Source organism: Astatotilapia calliptera, chromosome 14, assembly GCF_900246225.1.
Source record: "Astatotilapia calliptera chromosome 14, fAstCal1.2, whole genome shotgun sequence".
In the NCBI taxonomy this organism is placed as follows: domain Eukaryota; kingdom Metazoa; phylum Chordata; class Actinopteri; order Cichliformes; family Cichlidae; genus Astatotilapia; species Astatotilapia calliptera.
Genome location: NC_039315.1, coordinates 24,284,905 through 24,303,887, shown reverse-complemented (window position 1 = coordinate 24,303,887; position 18,983 = coordinate 24,284,905). Strand labels below are relative to the sequence as shown.

General features: G+C 41.3%; 1 protein-coding gene across 2 annotated transcripts in view; it reads left to right on the top strand.

Moving 5' to 3' along the window:
* Positions 1–18,983, top strand: part of dscamb (Down syndrome cell adhesion molecule b) — a 134,490-nt gene that overhangs the window by 99,717 nt on the left and 15,790 nt on the right. For both annotated transcript variants that reach the window (XM_026193164.1, XM_026193165.1), the window contains exons 12-20: positions 14,096–14,292; positions 14,761–14,857; positions 14,986–15,114; positions 15,258–15,425; positions 15,978–16,048; positions 16,490–16,733; positions 17,446–17,592; positions 18,580–18,735; positions 18,830–18,963. In XM_026193164.1, the coding sequence (XP_026048949.1) occupies positions 14,096–14,292; positions 14,761–14,857; positions 14,986–15,114; positions 15,258–15,425; positions 15,978–16,048; positions 16,490–16,733; positions 17,446–17,592; positions 18,580–18,735; positions 18,830–18,963 (1,343 nt within the window). The remainder of the gene's footprint in view (positions 1–14,095; positions 14,293–14,760; positions 14,858–14,985; positions 15,115–15,257; positions 15,426–15,977; positions 16,049–16,489; positions 16,734–17,445; positions 17,593–18,579; positions 18,736–18,829; positions 18,964–18,983) is intronic.

The window sequence follows — 18,983 nt, the reverse complement described above, 5'->3', positions numbered from 1 at the left end:
GGCGTGTCCGCGCTTTGTGTTTGCGCCATTTTTGCCCTGATTCTGAAGCTGCAGTTTTTATCTCTCTCCAAACTTTATTGACTGAACCAGCAGCAAAAGAAGCAGCAAACTCGATTCACATAAACATCGTCATGAATTCCCTCTTATTGTTTTGCTGCCACCTCGATAAAATCACACTACATGCACAGCTGTCTCTCTCTCTCTCTCTCTCTCTCTCCGACAGCGCTGTCGGACGCTGTTTTTTTTTTTCCTTTCACTTACTTCCGAAAAGAAAGCCTCATTTCTGCCGTTCAATACTGAACAAATCTAAACTTTTTAAAATTATGCAAAATTGCAAAACGCTCAGCTGTGTCTCTAATAAAACCTCTGTAACTTTGCTCTGCTTCACGTCAGCAGCATCAGGTAATGTTCATATGTTCATTAACGGTTTTGTTGCGTTTTTGATCTACTGCAGAATATTTTTATTAAATCCAGGCCAGGAAAATCACCTTCATGTTTTTCTGTGTTTTATCCTCAGCTACTTTGACACAAAGGCATCTGCTGTGACGCTCATGCCCTTGATTATGTCTTGCAAGTGTCAGATTTCTTTTTATAGATATAAAAATATAGAAATGTACTGATGCATGATCTGAATTATAATATTTCTGACTGTCTGAGGCAAAATTTCCCGATTCAAATTGAATCGAATCGTGGATCGAATCGATTCGGGACCTTGTGACTCGGAATCGAATCGATTCTAGAAATGAGTGACGATACCCTGCACATCCATGATGTTCCACCACATCCCAACACAGTGAACTCATCGTCATGCACAAGAAATCAGTTCGAGATGATTTGAGCTTTGTGACATGGCTCGTTATAATACCAGAAGAAGGCATCAGAAGATGGGTACACTGTGGTCATAAAGAGACAGACATGCTCAGCAGCAATACTCTGGTAGGCTGCTCTGTTTCAACAATGCTCAGTTGGTGGTAATGGGACCAAAGTGTGCCAAGGAAATATACCCCACACTATTATATCAGCAGCCTAAACCACTCATATAAAGCAGGATAAGCCCATGCTTTCATGTTGTTTACTCCAAAGTTTGACCCTACAGTCCAAATGTTGCAGCAGAAAACAAGAGTCATCAGATTCTGATGCTCAGTTTGAACTTCAGCAGGTCGTCTTGACCACGTCTACATGACTAAATGCACTGAGTTTACCCCATGAGACTGGCTGGTTAAATATTTGTGTTAACAAGCAGCTGAAGAGGTGTATGTAACAAAATGTCCAGTGAGTGTATGTGTGTTATTTGTGGAGGACATGAACAATCAATAACCCATACCTCTACTCGACAGGAAACAGCAGTGGACTGTTTATGCTGTGTTATTGGTGTGCATTTTGTATTCTAGTAGGAAATGGAATCGTGTGAGGAGTGAACAGAAACTGCTTGCATAGTTTCACTTTCATTGATCCTAATATTCAGCTGCACTAGCTGCCACAGCAGTGTGAGAGAGTTGTGTATATGTGTGTGCGTGAGAGAGGCTTGACCTATTGAATGCACTCTGCTGTTGCTGCAGGCTTCAGTTTCACGTTGCACTGGGCTCTATCAAAGGGAATTCTAATAACTTCACTACTGAATAATGTACGCTTGCTTCTCACAACTAGTAGTTTCATTAACATGAACTGTAACCGTAACATGATTTACAGCTTTTATTATTTATATGAAAACATGTTCTTCTGCTTTAAATGAACAGAAACATGTTCTATTCCTTTAAAGCGCGAGTTATATATTCCCAACATAGTTGGGTGAATTTTTGAAGCCACATACACACACGATAGGCCTGTGGTGCTGATAAAATCTTTTTTCTCCCTAAAGCACCAAGTGCACTGCACCTGCACATCTTTAGTTGGAAAGATGTTCAGGGATTTGTGCTCTAAAGATGCTTCTTTCCACCCAAAGTAACCAAAATGAGTCTTCCTCACTCCTCATGCGACAACATATGCAACTTATTAGAAAATATCAAACATTCGAGCAGCTGTAAAAGCGACAAAGATGACTCGTTTATAAATAACTTGGCTGAGATTACTAGAATACCTTCTCCTCCCCTCGCTCTGTCACGCTCTCCAGCAAACACAAACACTCCAGTCCTCTTGAGGCCGTGCTGTCGATAATCTGCATTACCGAACTATAAAGTCACCTGCATCTATCACAGTTCTTTCTGCTATTAGGCTAAGATACAATCAGCCACTGCAATCAATGGCCTGCCTTGCTGTGTCTGCAGTCCATGCCGCTGTCCGTAGTGCTGAACTAGCAATGCTGGCTGTACTCTATTCCTAAAATATCCCTTTAATATTTCTCAGGTCATTCAGAAACATCTGTGCTACAAAAAACAAAAAAACATATACACCGGCTCTGACGATAACGCTTGCGGGGTTTTACATGAGAAATGACTAAACATCCAGTTTTTACTGCTTTGCTGTTTTGTGCAACTTGCAGGTAAAGTGACTGAGTTAATTAACCTGCACTTGTATAATTCATATAATGTAATACGATATCTATATAAAATACCCCAGCTTGGATTGTACAGTGTAAAACATGGGAAAATCCTGCCCCCCCCCCCCCCAAAAAGGAAAAAAAAAATTCTTAGGTGCTTGTAAAGTAATTTTTTAAAACTTTGCTATAAAATTACAAAGAGACAGTTGTAGTATGGAGAGAAAGAAGGCGATTCGATAAAACTGAATTGGAGATTTATGGTTAAGGCAGCCTACAATGGAGGCTGCAGGCATGTAATAGTATTTCTTACACTCAATGTAGTAAAATGGCCTTGAAATATCATTTTTATATTCTCTATAGCTGCCTGCGGGCTCCGCATGATTTTGTACAGAGCAAGCAACTTTATTTCAGTCAATAACGATTGCTAGTTAATGGACCCCCCCCCCCCCCTCCCTCCCCCCTTTGTATTAGATGCCATTGATTCTCACGTTCATGAACTTTAGTAATATTTGAGAACATTGAGAACTTTTCATTTGTTCTGTAGGTGTTCAGCAGATCTTCCGAGCTTACACTTCTCTTCAGGAAATGTGCAGGCAAACATAAAGAAAGATCAGTGCTACCAATCGTCATAGTCCAACATTTTCTATCATAGTCGAAATTTGAAAAAAGAAAATTAAGTATAAAACGTTTAAGATCACAGTCATATTTTGTTTAATCCAGGATCAGTTCATGTTATATACAAGATGGTATATTCTGTATATAAGTGAGTGATACACTTTTCACTCCAGACATTTTTTTCTAAATGATCTTAGAGGTGACGGGGCTTTCTCCATTGCCGCCCCGAGGCTCTGGAACAGTCCTTGGAAGTCTTCAAATGGAATCTAAAGACCTACCCATTTTCCAAGGCTTTCCAATCTCTCTGACACCTCTTTTATTCTGTTTTAGCTATTCAGGTCTTTTACCTCATTGAATGATGTTTGCATGCGCATACATGTATTTAATGTTCACGTATGTGTGCTTGTGTGTGAATGTGTGCATTTTTGTATATGTATGTGCATATTTGCATGTACACATATTTTTTACAAACATATATGGATGTCTTACAATGTTTTCTATAATGTTTTCATCTTATCTATTTTAATTCTTTTTATTATATTATCCCTCAGTTTAGCACTTTGGCCGACACTTGATGTCTTTTAAATGTGCTATATGATTAAAGATGACTTGACTTGGCTGGACATTTCTGTACCACAGTTACTATATTGATGCCACGTCTGTATGGGATCATCAAAGTAGATCAAATGTGAACACACTTCTTTCTTTTTCTTTTATAGAGTTATTCCAAACCTTCTTAGTCATTTGTGATTCAGTTAGCACTGACGTGTCATCTTCACAGTTAGAATACTTCACATTAGAGGAAAATGTGATATGTTCTTTTGGGCCTCTGATCATACTTAGCTTCCCCTGCTACCATTGGCTCAGCCCCATGCCGAACACTCATCAAGAGATCAGATTTCACATTTTAAACCCCAGCTTGTACTTGTTGTACTCGAGATTGCTTTCTGTAAAGCTGAACTAAAGTCGCCTGAGTGGTGTATAATTTTTTTTCTTGGCATACATTGTATATGTTTTTGTACACGCTGCAGGAATATTTTAGAGTTTGTGTATTCATGTAAAACACATCGTTTGCATTGTGCTTGTATGGAGAGGATACAGTTGTGTGTGTGGGGGTGTATGTGTGCCTTTTATGAGAGGTTAGAACTCTTGAGTGCATTTCTGCTTCATTTAAATCCATCAATACCTCAATTAGTAGCTGACGTGGGCTCAAGGGAAGTGCAGTCTGCATGTTTCTCTGCTTTATTTGCACTCTCAGCCCATTGTTTCGTCTTACACATTCAGCAGTGAGAGACTGAATAACACACCAAATAGTGTTAATCTAATGAATATACGAGTTATATAGCAAAAGATCTATTTTACATATTTTTGCTGTTCGTTGTAATTGGTTATTTAAATTTTTACGCTATTTTATGAGTCTAATTATGTCCGTATTATGTTATATGTCCAAGTGTTATCAGTTGGTCTGTGTAATTGAATTTTGTGTTAAGTCTATGAGTGTAAGTACAAGCAAAAAAGAAACATTTAAAATTTACTGGTTATTTTTAACCTGCTCCTCAAACTTGTTTGTTCTTTTGGTGCTGTATATACACAGGGCTGCAGTGACACTGAAAAAGTTGAAAAAGTAGTGTTTATTCTTTTTAGTAATCCTTTTTAAAAACCAAATTAGTAAAAATAAAAATGAAAGCACAGGGTTAAATATTAAGCAGGTGTTTTTGTGATTTCCAGCTACTAAAGGTCAGCATGACTGGCTCTCTAAATAGCATATAGCATTAACATAAAATTTTAATACGATGGATACTACCAACTTTTTGATTAAACAAACTAAGTTAAATTTTAAAAAAAAATTAACTAAATAAAAAAACAGAAAATCCCATTGAGCTTACCTTTTAATATTCACCCTAATCCCCAAAATACAAGAGAAAGCAAGGTGTCTCCTAAGAACACAGGCTGCGGGCTACGAATTGCTAATGCCATCTAATCATGTGCAAAGTGTTAAGACCAATGTGTGACCCACCTGCCACTGGGACATGACCAGTAAATTAAGGTCAGAGTAATGAATATCATCACAAACTAAATTTATATCATTTATATCGATAGTATGATATGTTACCCTACATGATGATTAATTTTAAACTGAATTTCTTCTATTACTGCGGCCCACCTGTAGTTCTGTTGCAGCCCAGCAGGTGACCCCAGCACACACTTTGGGACTCCATCCATCTATCCGCTTCCGCTTATCCTTTTCAGGGTCGCGGGGGGCGCTGGAGCCTATCCCAGCTGTCATAGGGGGAGAGGCGGGGTACACCCTGGACAGGTCGCCAGTCTGTCACAGGGCCAACACATAGGGACAGACAACCATTCACACTCACATTCATTCGCACCTAGTGACAATTTGGATTATCCGATTAACCTATCCCCACAAGCTGCATGTCTTTGGACGGTGGGAGGAAGCCGGAGTACCCGGAGGGAACCCACGCAAACACGGGGAGAAACATGCAAACTCCACACAGAAAGACCCCAGCCTGATGTTGGAATTGAACTCAGGACCTTCTTGCTGTGCGGCAACAGTGCTAACCACCGTGCCACCGTGCTGCCACTTTGGGACTCACTAGCATAAATAGCAGAGGTGCACATAAGTGGTCCGCAGTCCCGCATTCGCTGTCAAAATAAAAGACGCACACCAGGGGCCCGTTCTTCGTACCTCGCTAAGTAGGTTAGCCGGATTAGATTGTTGACGATTTCGCGTGATCTTGGATCGTTCGGTTCCCCGAAGCTCATCCGGGACTTGCTGTCATAGCAACAGAGCCGTAAGCGTAAACCTGCTCGGGAGCAGGTTTACTTTATGTAAACAGGATTAGATCGCGGCCACGCAGGTATGTCCGCTTCATTTATACGAAAGCAACAGCGATATTCCACCACTGTTTCACCATAAATAAATATTATCAATGTAACTAAAGATAATGCAGCACTTGATCCTTTTATTGATTTCACACAGATACATACAGGTCATTTCCTAAAAAAGGGAAATGAACTATTAACATTCTATTACATGTATGTGATTATTACAGATGTAATTCATATTTCAGAGTAGTAATTGTAAATTACTTCGTGTAATCAAGATGAGAGACCACGGCTATAAAAGCGAAGGTGGATTTGGGAAGCCTGTCGCAGCCATGTCCTGTCCGTATACGCGACCAACCCATTGCGGAAGGTCCAAGATTGATAAGGAGAGTCCTCAGAATTCAGCGTATATTGCGGGACAGACAGGATCCTTTAGCTCAGCGCGACAGTGTGCTCATAGAGAGATATCGATCTTCCCGTGAGGATATTATTTACTTAACCAACTTGTTGACGAGGGGGTGCAGGACCACCACCTGTCTTTTTTTCCTCTGCCCTTTTCTTGGTTGCTGTTATGAACAAACTAACAGAGTATTACAGGCCAGTATTACCTTGCCAAGAGACGCAAAGCAATCTAAGAGATAAATATTACCATTCTGTAGAATACTCCTGTATTCCACTTTTACTTGTTCCCATGTTCTTGTGGGTCCTGTTGTGGCTCTAATGTGAAAGGGGATATAATATAACATATTATAATATAATATAATGCCATATGATATTGGACAATATAGTGTCATATGATAGATCTACCCTACCGCCTACTGGTGTTGGCCAGAGGGGCCGATGGCGCGATATGGCAGCCTGGCTACAACCGTAGCTGCCTCCACCAGTGTGTGAATGTGGGAGTGAATGAATACTGGTATCGTAAAGCGCTTTGGGTGCCTTGGAAAGCGCTATATAAACCCAATCCATTATTATTATTATTATTAAATTACCTACGAGTTTGATTTGTCAGCAACTTTCTGCCAGCCCTCTCTCCTTGCTTTTGCAGCCTTTGCAGTGTTCTCTTGCGTTTTAATTAAACTCTGAAACTCCTGAAATCCCTCACTCATGAGTTCTTGCTCTGCTGCCGGAAAATACCGAGCACGCCCCTTGGACATTTTCGCCGACCAATCAGCGGGTTGCCGATCAATGTTTCTACTATCGATGCGTAGCCCCTTTTACAACACCCAGTGATGTCACATTCCTGCGTCCAGCTGTAGTAATCGTCAACAGCAGGTGTGTTCAGGGAACCGGATTAGCGAGCTCACGGTTAGCGCGATGATTTGATCTTGGATGTGTCATTTGATCTTGGATGTAGTAAGCGACGTACGAAGAACGGGCCCCAGATAAGAAGTTGCAACGCTGTTTGCGAAGCCAGCTCACCTCCTGCAACCACTTTTCCGAGAATATGCGTTTCTTTTGCGGTTCGGACTCCTTCTGACATTTCTTTGGAGGTGGAGGAACACCGAAGTGTAATTGCTTAAAGTTGTTTAAGTTGAGTTTGCTTCTTCGACATCTTTATAAGTTCTAAACAAATGTCTGTCCTCCTCCAGAAAATCTTATGTACACAAATGCGCGTTGCAACTGACTATAATTACAAATTACAAAAGGAGGCAGAACTGAAACTGAGAATAAATAAACAGGAGGAATAACTTAGAATACAAAACTGAAAATGACCAGGACAAAGCACACATTACAAAAAATGTGAGGATAAACAGAACCAAAATGTCAAAACTCAAAACACAGGGGCAAAGACACGAGACCGTGGCATTTTAGTTTCGGACACATGGTTATTGTTTATTAAGTAAATAGTGTTCACCTTTTTTACACCTCTTCTAATGTAAGGGAATTTGACCATGTGGCAAAAAGCTTTGAAAGGGTATAAATCTTTGCATTCCTCTGTTAAGTCCTCCTCTTCCTTTCTGTTGTCTTTGTTCCCTCTCTTTCACTCCCTTCTCGACCACCTCAGCTTTCTCCTCCTCTCCTGTCTCCCCCTCTTCGCACTCACGCTTTCTCCTCTACCCGTCCGTGTTTTATTACCAGGCCCCTGTAATATTGCTGGATATTAAAAAATATACATCAACTGAGCAATTACAGGCCATCAAAAAGAATAGGTTTAGCCCGGGGCTGTGCAAGTGCTGCACGGTAGATGCATAGAGATCAGATGAGGAGAAGGCCTTACCTCTGCTCGGGCCACTGAAGCACAGCCGAGAAGATGTAGAACATTTTAGGTACTGCATTGTACTTCGCATGTTTCATTCACACGTGTTTGTATACAAGGTCAAAAACAGCTTGAATACCTCAATGTGCACAGAGAGGTATTCATATGTGCAGTCAGGGGCACAGGAACACTTCAGCAGTCAAGCATGCGCTCGTAGGTACAACCGTAAATGATGAATACAGTCGTGCACACGTGATTTCACAGTCATTGTGCGCCCTTTCTAGAGTTCTTTTCATGAGCAAACATGATCCCTGTTGATGTTAACTCGCCGAGGCCTCCGATTTAGATGGAGAAAATAGCCCCTGTTAAGGAGCAATAACATTTAGAGATGGGGCTGAGGAGACTCTGTTTATAGGACTCACTTAAAATTCATAGTTGCTATGCAAAATAAATCAGCAGTTTCCTGCGCGGGGGCAGTGGGTACGGGAATGATGGCGCTGGGAGCGAGGGAGAGGGAGGGGCTCCAAGTGAATAAGGGATGAGGTTTAAACGTCGGCAGTCCCAAGTCTGACACGCACAATAGCGCACAGACCCGAGCGTGCACATCCGCGCAGGCACACACAAACGCGCACGAGTATCAACCCCCTTTTGATTTTTGCTGGCTGCTTCAAAGATGAAAATGTGCTGTGAGGGAGGGAAAAAAGACAGAGAAACATGTTGAAAGAGTCTGTGTGTAAGTGTTTGTTTGTTTGTATGTGGGGGGAGGTTACTGTACGCGGGATCCGTGCTTGTGTGCGGACGTGCTTGTCGAGTCTCTTGATTTGAATGTAGAGCATCAAAAACAAAAGACTGAGAGATATAAGTCTGATGTTTTTGGCAGATGGCAAATGATCACAGATATACAGATGTTTCAAAGACATGTTTGAGCTAATTAAAAGATAAGGCACACAATTTAGTTTTCCCTCTAGAGGGAATTTACAGGTTGTTTTAGCCACACTAGAAGCAGAGATCCTGAGCAGGATGGCAGTGTTATTATTCTGCTCCTTTCATTTTAAAAGGAAAAATTGTATTGTAAACTTGATAACACCCTTTGCCATCATCAGGCCAAGGTTTTTATTCATCCAATACTATTATAACATTGTTATTTTGACACATTAGTGTGCTGTTGTTATCATGTTGTCGCCTCTTGGCCAGGACTCCCTTGCAAAAGAGGTTTTTAATCTCAATGGGACTTTTCCTGGTTAAATAAAGGTTAATAATAAAAATAACTCATCAAACATCCTCACAGAGCTTATGGCATGTGTGTAAGCCTGAACTCACCTTAAAAATCCAACGCTGGTGAGGCCTTGATACGTGTGGTATCCGGTATAGCGACACCTTCACGCATGCCACCGAAATGATGAATAACAACTGAGCAAAAAATAATCTGCAGCATTTTTCAGCCTGCGTGACGTTTCAACACATCAGAGTAATTCAAACGCCATCATGCAAATAGCCATTCACACAAGTGTGGGATAATAAATGATTAATTATGTTTTCAAGTACTTTAAATGGCTTGTGATTGTCTAACCTTCCTGGCACTCCAAGTATAATCAAAGCGTACTGTGTGCAGCCAAAATAAATTATTACAAAGTTAGCTACAAATGCTGGTTCAACCACAGGAATGCTTTGTGTTTGTGTGCGCGTGTGTGTTTGTGGATGACGGTGGGTAACAGGTCTGTTTCTACAGTGCTCTCTGTGTTTTACTTTGGATTTGTTTGTGTACATGCATGCCTATTGTGTGTAGATGCACTGTGCATGTGTGCAAGGCCAACGTTGCTGTATTTATGCATTTCTGAGTGTGAGTATGTGTGTGCGCCTGTGCATATCTGAGGTTCGTGTACGCCTGTGTGAGACAACAGCACGGCCAGCGGACTTGTCTGCCGTGTATGAATAATCAAAGTGGTCTCTCTCATCATTAAATCATCACTGTCCTGGTGGGAGCCTGAGGAGGGAGATGGAGCGAGAGAGCGAGGGAGAGAGCGAGGGATCATAGTTAGCGCTGCAGGGGTACATGCTCGCTCTCTCTCCTCCATCGTGTACTGTGGCTGAGATGTGTCATGAGCACAAGTCTTTTCTGCTCTCTGCGCTCGCCCACTTAGCTCCCCCAGACACATCCGCTCTCGTGCGCACACATATTCATACATACGTGCACGTTGTTCAGGAGTGTACAGACACTCGCGCACTGAGTCAAACACACGTATCGCTTCCTTTCTTGGAAGCGAAGGCCTCGGAGCGCTGCTACAAAAGCATCTGCCACATGTAGCTGCTGTTACTGTCCTATTCAGTCACACAGTCCTCACCACTGCGTGCAAACACCTCAAAATGCATAGCGCATATATACCGGTAGTACAAATGTGTTTTCCTAATAAAAACAAGACTTGGAGATTTGTCTTTTTGACAGAATCCTTTGTAGCTGATTAACCGACGAAAGCTGCTCCACTAATTAATCTTAAAATGACAAGGAGTCTAAAGCGTCTCTCAGTTTTGCATCATTTTGTAACCTCTTTCAGCCTATTACAACCCCAAACCTGCCCATTATTAAAAAGCAGATACGATATCATGCAAAAGTCTTGAGTCGGCCCTCATTTCTTTATATTTTGCTTTCAGGGAGCCAGACTTTCTTGTCTTGAGCAATAGCTCTCAAGGCTGTCTGAAGGTCTTTCAAAGCTTTACTTTGGACATTTGCTGTTTTTCCCGCTCTGTCCAGTCCAGTCCTTGTACCTGACCAGTTTCAGAGGAATGTTTTTGTTTTGTTTGCTTTCTTAGCCACTTAAGACTGACATATAAATCATTCAAGCATAAAAAAAAGCAAGGCTGTTGTTTCTACACACACCAGCAAAAAAATCTATTTTTAATTGTATCTTTAGGCACTTTGTTACTAGTGGTCTGTCACAAAAAAAATTTTTTTTGTTCAATTGATGAAAAATACCAAAGATAACAGTTTGATAGCCATAAAATCTTTGCACCGCTAATTCCCCAAGAGCTATGAACTGTGAAAACTTGGCAGCATGATTGCAGGCCTAAAAAACAGCAGTACCTGAGAGAGTCATCTTACTCCTCAGTCGATCCATCTACAGTTCACTTAAGCTTCATCAGAAATGGTCTCAGGAATATGGGAAGGAAAGGTTAAGGTATGCCCAGTTAAACAAAAAACTCAAGTGAAAATCAGTGGCAACTAGTCTTATGAAGAGACGAATCCATTTTTTGGCTCTAATCATCATCAGTATGTAGGGAGAAGGTCAGGAGAGACGTACAGCTGTCTGTAAAACACGGTGGAGGCTCTGTCAGGGTTTGGGGCTGCGTTTTAGCCAGTGGTGTTGGAGATTTGATCAGAATTGATGGCATGGCAATGACACATGGCCAATGCAGTAAAAGGATATTGGATAGGAAAAACACACACTGCAACACTGTCAGTCATGGACTGGCCTCCCCAGAGCCTGGACCTCAACATTATTGAAGCAGTGTGGGACCATATTGAGTGAGGATGGGGGGAAAAGGCAGACAACATCCGAAGAAGAACTTTGAATGTCCTTCAAGAAGCCTGGAGAACTATTCCTGAAGACTACTTGAAGAAATGACAAGAAAGGTTAGTTAAGAGAGCTCAGGTTGTGTTGAAGAATAAAGGCGGACATAACAAATATTGAGTTGGAATCTGGTTAGAATCGTACAAACTCTTTCTTATGTATGGTTGCACATTTCAGTTGCTGAACCCATGTCCCATTTTCCATGTCCCTAGTAAAATATAAGGAAATGAGGGATGGCTCAAGACTTTTGCACAGCACTGTAGACTAGAGAAAGCTAGGGTGACAATTGGCAGGTAAGGACATGCATAATCCCAAGTGGAAATCAAGATTTAAATGAATGTCCTTAATATGCTTTTACAATTTATTCAAATGCTCTTGTGAATACAATTTTAATATAAAACTTAAAAAAAACTTCATAAAACATTATTTACATGTGGCAAACATTATTTGATGTATTATTTATTGTCATTTGTTGAAATCTGTGGCTCATATTTGTCTGCTTAGATACCTTTTAAGATTCAGTATCGTCTGTAATTACAGCTTTTCTAATAGGAGTGATTCCCATAACCATATTCTGCTGCTGATTTCGATGTGCTGTCTAACACTACTGACAGCAGTCGGATCCTCTGAATTGTTTTACTTGAATTGCAAAGTGTATAATAATAATTGAGATAATGCTCTCTTCGATGGAGATTAACATATTCATTCAGTCTGCTCAGACTGCAGGAGCTAATATGGTGTAATCCAATTCAGGAGCTTCACACCTTAGAGATCATTATGGTGTGAATAGCACCTGAAAGTCTCTGCGAGTGTTACGATCAGGAGACAGCTTCGTGTAAGAAGGGAGAAAAAGATGGAATAAAAGAGAGTGTGAGTACGAGAATAGTGTGAGTAGAGATTGTGGGTGAGAGACGTTCACAACAGATACTCATTCTGCTGAACGACACACTCGCACATGGGCTAGATGTGCTGCTAATGAGCCTGGTGTGCGGTTACGGTGTAGAGCCAGACCGACTCCACTCTCAGACCGAAGGGAGTTCAGTCAGGAGTCACTGCTTTTTTCTCCTTCCTCCATTCCTCTACCTCATCTTCAGAAAGGAGCACGTTACCCTTCACTGTCTTTATCAAAGCAGGCGCTGGCTTACCTGAAAGGCTCCTTTTCAGTCTTCTAAGTACTGGGAGAGACAGGCAGACTCAAACAGGAGTTCGTGGCGGTCCCTGGAGTGTTTAAGTGGTTGTCATAATTGTCACAAAAAAGCAGAAATAGAGTTTTCTCAGCATTAGACAAGAAACACAGTAGAGTGTGCCATGTTCTGGGAAATACATATTGATATATTTTAATTTGATGTAAAACTCTATGCTAAAACGTGAAGGTAGTGATTCCAAAGTGGCACATACACATTAAGCATTATGTCACATCCACATATAGAGAAACCTAGCACTAACAGTCAGGAAATTAATAAATCTTCTACTTTATTTCCCCTCAAATGGTGCCATATTTGTGGGTTGAGCAGCAGAGTTGAGCAGTTGGGTTGCGCCCCTGAAGAACTATTGACTCTGGTTTGGCCTTGTTCATTGGATCGGATGATTGAAATCTGAGGAAACACTGCTGTGAGATGGAACTCAGAAGTGTTCACAGTTGTTGGGGTTAGACTCCAGGCAATCCCAAATCTCCACCGTCTGAGACCAAACTCTATCCTCTGAGATGACAGTGCTCAACCCCCACAGAGCCGGGTTTATCAGAGACTACCTCCAATATTTGGGAATTGAGAAGATGTTCCAGGTTGCTGTGGCTGTGTATCTAAATAAATAAATGACCCCAAACAAGAGTCAATAGCAAAATAAGCTGTTTGGCATTGACAGAGAATATTTGGCAAATTTTTCATGGGCCCAACCCTCCTACTCAACTCTGCTGCTCAACCCACAAATGCATTTTCCTTACATAGGCGATATTTAAAGGGAAATAAAGAGGCTTTCCAACAATATAGGATTTATTTGCAACAAAGAAATAGTCACCCTTCACACCCCAAAACAAATTTCCTTCCTTTTTCTGTATATAGGTAGATACATTTGTGTGTGTCAGCTTTGTGTATGTAGTGGAGTTTTTTCTACTCTTCGCTCGATATGATGACAAAGAGAGGGGATATCCCTAATATGGTCATCTCAATTATGTGGGTGTGGCTGTGAGCAGGGTAATCCTGTCTACTTGAAGTTTAACTCTTGCTCTGAAAGTTTGCTCAAAGGGAGGTTGGCCTTAAAAGGAGAGGCGCTAAAACAGCTTGTTTCAGAGAATCATGCAAAGCTACTGTAGTGGAGTTCAAGAACAAATAAATACAGTAAACCATATTGTTTTCTTTTCACTTTTACTCATTACCCACCCAACTCTCCGTTCAGTACCAGCCATGATCACCTCCTACCCGAACACCACTCTTGCCACGCAGGGTGAGGAGAAGAGGATGAGCTGCATAGCTCACGGAGAGAAACCCATCATGGTGCGCTGGGAGAAAGAAGAGCGCATTATCAACCCCGAGACCAGCAGATATGTGGTCACTGTCAAAGAGGTGGCCGACGAAGTCATCTCAACGCTCGTGGTAAGTGCTCGGTTTCACTGTAAATCGAAACGCATTTCAAATCTTCGGGGAGCACGCCAACCTTCAGTCATTTTATCTGTACAGACAGATGGAAAGCAGAAAGGGAGGAGTAGAGGAGGCAGGGCAGAGGAAAACTCAGGCTAAAAGACATTCTCATTGTATTAATCTTTGAGTATGAATTATTAATTATTAAGGAGGTATTTTCCAATTAAATTTAATGGTTAATACACATTATGAACAAGTACAAATGTAATGCAGTAAATTGAAGCAATGTACGCCAAGAGATAATCGAGTGGAGGTCCAGCCTCTCTCTAGTTTATCGCAAATTAAAAGATGAAAGTGCTGGAGATGAGTTCAGTGCCCTGCTGTCTTTTAAACTCACTCAGGATAAAACAGTGTTTTAGATTCCTACCTGATAGCAAAGCTCTGCACACTTGAAAGCCTCGAGTTTGGTGTGTTTCTCTGTAGATTATGCCTACTCTTCGCGAGGACTCTGGGTTTTTCTCCTGTCATGCCATCAACTCCTTCGGCGAGGACCGAGGCATCATACAGCTGACAGTGCAAGGTGAGCTTCAACTCACCTCAGCTTTTTTTTTTGTGTCAGTGGATTGGTTTCGGGAAAAAGTTTTGAGTGATTTATTGGTGTTTGAGATATTTCGTATCTCTTTCTCTCTCAAACTTACTGTTCCACAGAACCTCCTGACCCTCCTGAGGTGGAGATTAGGGATGTCAAAGATCGAACCATAGCGCTCCGCTGGACTATGGGCTTCGATGGAAATAGCCCGATCACAGGATACGATATTGAGTGCAAGAACAAATCAGGTAGACGCGAGGAGAGGGGAGCGATGTAACTATCACGAGTCAAACTAAAAAAAACAACAACAATCCAGAATTAATAAAAGAGCAAAACCTTTATCGATTGTTTGACAGTGTGTGTTCACCCTCTTGTGTTTTGTTTCTTCTAGCGTCATGGCTATCAGCCCAGGTAACCAAAGATGTCTCGCCACAGCTCAACCAGGCCACTATTATCGACCTCCACCCTTCCTCCACTTACAACATCCGCATGGTTGCCAAGAACGTTATCGGCAACAGCAACCCCAGCAATGAGCTCACCATCACTACTGATGAAGCAGGTCAGTGAGCTTCAGTTTGGGGGAGTGATATTCTGTTTAACGTAGAGCCTGTTTCCTCCGGCCTCGCAAACCTGTTGAGTCGTCATGCACGTAATTATTTTGCAGTTGCTTTAAATGTAGGTCATCATCATTTTTTATATCTTGAGAAACAGCTCAGTCCACCGTTGCTTTTAGTCATCTCTATCAGTGTTCACTTACCCTCTATTGCCTATAATGATCCTCCCTCAGGCATTCCAGCACATTAAAATGGCACATTTTATCAGATTCATTGCTAAAATAAAGTGCTAAAATTCATATATCATTCCTCACATTATTTAAGGTTAAAGTTGTTACAAGTTTTTTTTTCTTTTTTTAATTATTATTAAGTTAAGGTGAAACCTGCTGGGGTCATGAATCAGCAAGCGCATCGAGGAACATGCAATCTTAGCTCAACAGCACCATCTAGTGTAGCTGAACGCGATTGAAAACAAATGAAATTTCACAGTGAATCATCTTTCCCCGCATTATACCCAGCGGTGTTTAATAACGTTAAATGATGTGCTTCATTTGCAGCTCCTGATGGCCCTCCACAAGATGTCACTCTAGAGCCCACCTCCCCACAGAGCATCAAAGTTTCCTGGAAGGTGCTGTTTGAAAGTTTTTAAGTGCCGCTTTATGAGCTGAGCCATTCATACACAGGGACTATTCTCATGCATCTCATTAGTCATCGAGAATAAACACTAGACAGTCTTTTAATTTACAGCCGAATTTTTCCAAATACAGACCAAATACTGATTTGCATTTGCCATTCTATTTATTTATTAATTTATTTTTTGTGTGTTTTTCAGGAATTTAAACAAACTGCAATAAAGTAAAAATTATATCTTGAATTTAACAATGAAATGAACACAGTAATTAAGTGTATTCAGCTGCATTGATTAAAATCTGTGGTATGTATGGACTGACATAAGACAAAGTATTAATGTAATTATTTCAAATATAAAACACAATTAGCCATAAAGTATTTCAGAATTACCCAATAGGAAGAATCTGAGTAAGTCTGAGCTTCCTGATTCTCCTCACAGCCTCCACAGAAACACCTGCAGAACGGTGTGATCCGTGGCTACCAGGTGGGCTACAGGGAGTACAGCCCCGGTGGGAGCCACCAGTTTACCATTATCAGTGTGGACAGCACGGGCGATACCACAGAGAGCATCGTGCTGGACAACCTGAAGAAATTCACCCAGTACAGTGTGGTGGTGCAGGCTGCAAACAGAGCAGGCACCGGGCCGTCTTCACAGCAAGTGGTCACTAAGACACTGGAGGATGGTAAGCAGGGGATGTGGGCGCCTCTTACCTGGTGCATTTCCATGCAGCCATACTGAAAATGTTGCACTTTAGCAGTTAGAGTAGTTTGTAGCATAATAATGCATTTTAGTTATTCTGTATTTGTAACTGAAGCAGTTTTAGATATTTTGAACTGGATCAGCATATTCTCAGATTCCTCTCACATCAAGCCTTAAATGAGCAGGGGCTCAAAACCTTAAAGCTATTCTCGTGAAAAGGTTTCCATCTACTGGGCATATTTTGAACTGCATTACATCAAACAGTAAGCTTCTCTTCTGTCTGGGGCTCTAACATAGAAGGATATACAAACTTAAAAAGAAAAATAAAGTGTTTGTTCTTATTTAAAACCTTTTATTTTGTCTCTCAAAACACATCTCTTTTCCAAAATTAAAGAATGCATTCAGTATTTAATGTTAGAATATGACTTAGTCAACATAATAATACATTTAACATATCAGAATCACTGCAGGATGCAAATATATATCATAAACTTCCCTCATTTTAAAATAATCATAGTTGTAAAATAAAATGATTTATAAATGGAGGTTTTGACTTAATATTTGGTGGCAGGAGGTATTTGTGTGATTTATTTTTGGATACTTGTTCAATATCCTAGATGAGGGTACTTTTCCTTAAAAAGACTCCATTATGCTTCCACTTCAATACTTTTTTTTGTCTCCCTTGTCTCTGATAGTGCCGTCTCGGCCTCCTGAAAATGTTCTGGCAGTGGCCAAGTCTCCAGAGGTCATTTCACTCTCCTGGATACCTCTACCCAGGGAGGCTCTGAACGGGAACCTGCAGGGCTACAGAGTCATCTACTGGGCCAACCTGCCTGACGGAGGTACTAGCATACACACACACACACACACACACACACACACACACACACACACACACACACACACACACACACACACACACCTTTTAGTTGCCACTTAGGCCAATCCTTTGGTCCCTGTCTTTATTTCATTGCTGTTGCTTGCTTACCCAGGCACTAGGTGGCGCTGTGGTTTTGTCAAGATGCAACAATATGATGTAAAATGGTGTTTTGAAGCTGTTTCTGTGTGTGTGTGTGTGTGTGTGTGTGTGTGTGTGTGTGTGTGTGTGTGTGTGTGTGTGTGTGTGTGTGTGTGTGTGTGTATAGGACAGTTATCACTTATTCAACACTCATGGTGCTTTGTCTCTGACTCATCCTGTTTGTGGTTAGCAGCAGAACGATGAGCTCATTTTTACCCATTTTTAAAGGTTTAAATATAATTTCCAGCCACCTTGTTGCATTAATAATAATGTTTTGTTTTTTTTTACGTCTCATGCAGTTTTATCTCCTTGGGATTATAAACGTACTTGCATGTTTTATATTTTTCATATTTTGTGACCAGCATGTGACTTTTGGACAATCAGCGGTGCGTTACACTACATCCTGATTGCTCACAAATGCTAATCAGCAGTAGAAACGCGAAGCCTGCAGTTCACAGAGGGAAGATTTGTGGTTGTATTTCCTGTGAATATATAGCAGTATAGCAGTGAGCGAACCTGCAGTCTGGCTGGGCGCCATCAATAATTCACAGTGCAATAATTCCAGCGAGCCTCATTGCTTCAGCTCTGAGTGACAGGACATAAGAAGAGAGGGAAGAGAAGATGAGAGTAGAGTAAAAATCCGAGTAATAATATAATAAAGTTTTGTCGGGTTAAAATACTTTATCTAAGTTTTATCACATGTGAAGAGGGATAGTTTTGTAACTTTTCAGAGCTGAATTAACTGCTCTTGCTCTACTCTGCCGCAGTTTATACATTCAGACTTATTAACATGTTTCTTTTTTTGTGTCAGAACTGGGAGAAATCAGAAATATGACCACCAGTCAGCCTTCTCTGGAGCTCGATGGTTTGGAGAAGTACACCAACTACAGCATCCAGGTGTTAGCCTTCACAAATGCTGGAGATGGTGTCCGCAGTGAACAGATCTATGTCCGCACCAAAGAGGATGGTATAAGAAATACCAGATAACTCCCCGTTGACTATAGTTTAGTTGCTCCTGGAAAATGCTTCAGTGTAAATGGCACTGTGTTGTTCCTCTGCAGTTCCTGGGCCTCCAGCAGGAGTGAAGGCCGCGGCCTCCAGTGGCTCAGAAGTCTACGTGTCCTGGCTGCCTCCGCTCAAACTCAATGGCATCATCAGGAAATATATCGTCTTCTGCTCCAACCTGCATCCGATGGTAATAGCATTTGTATACCA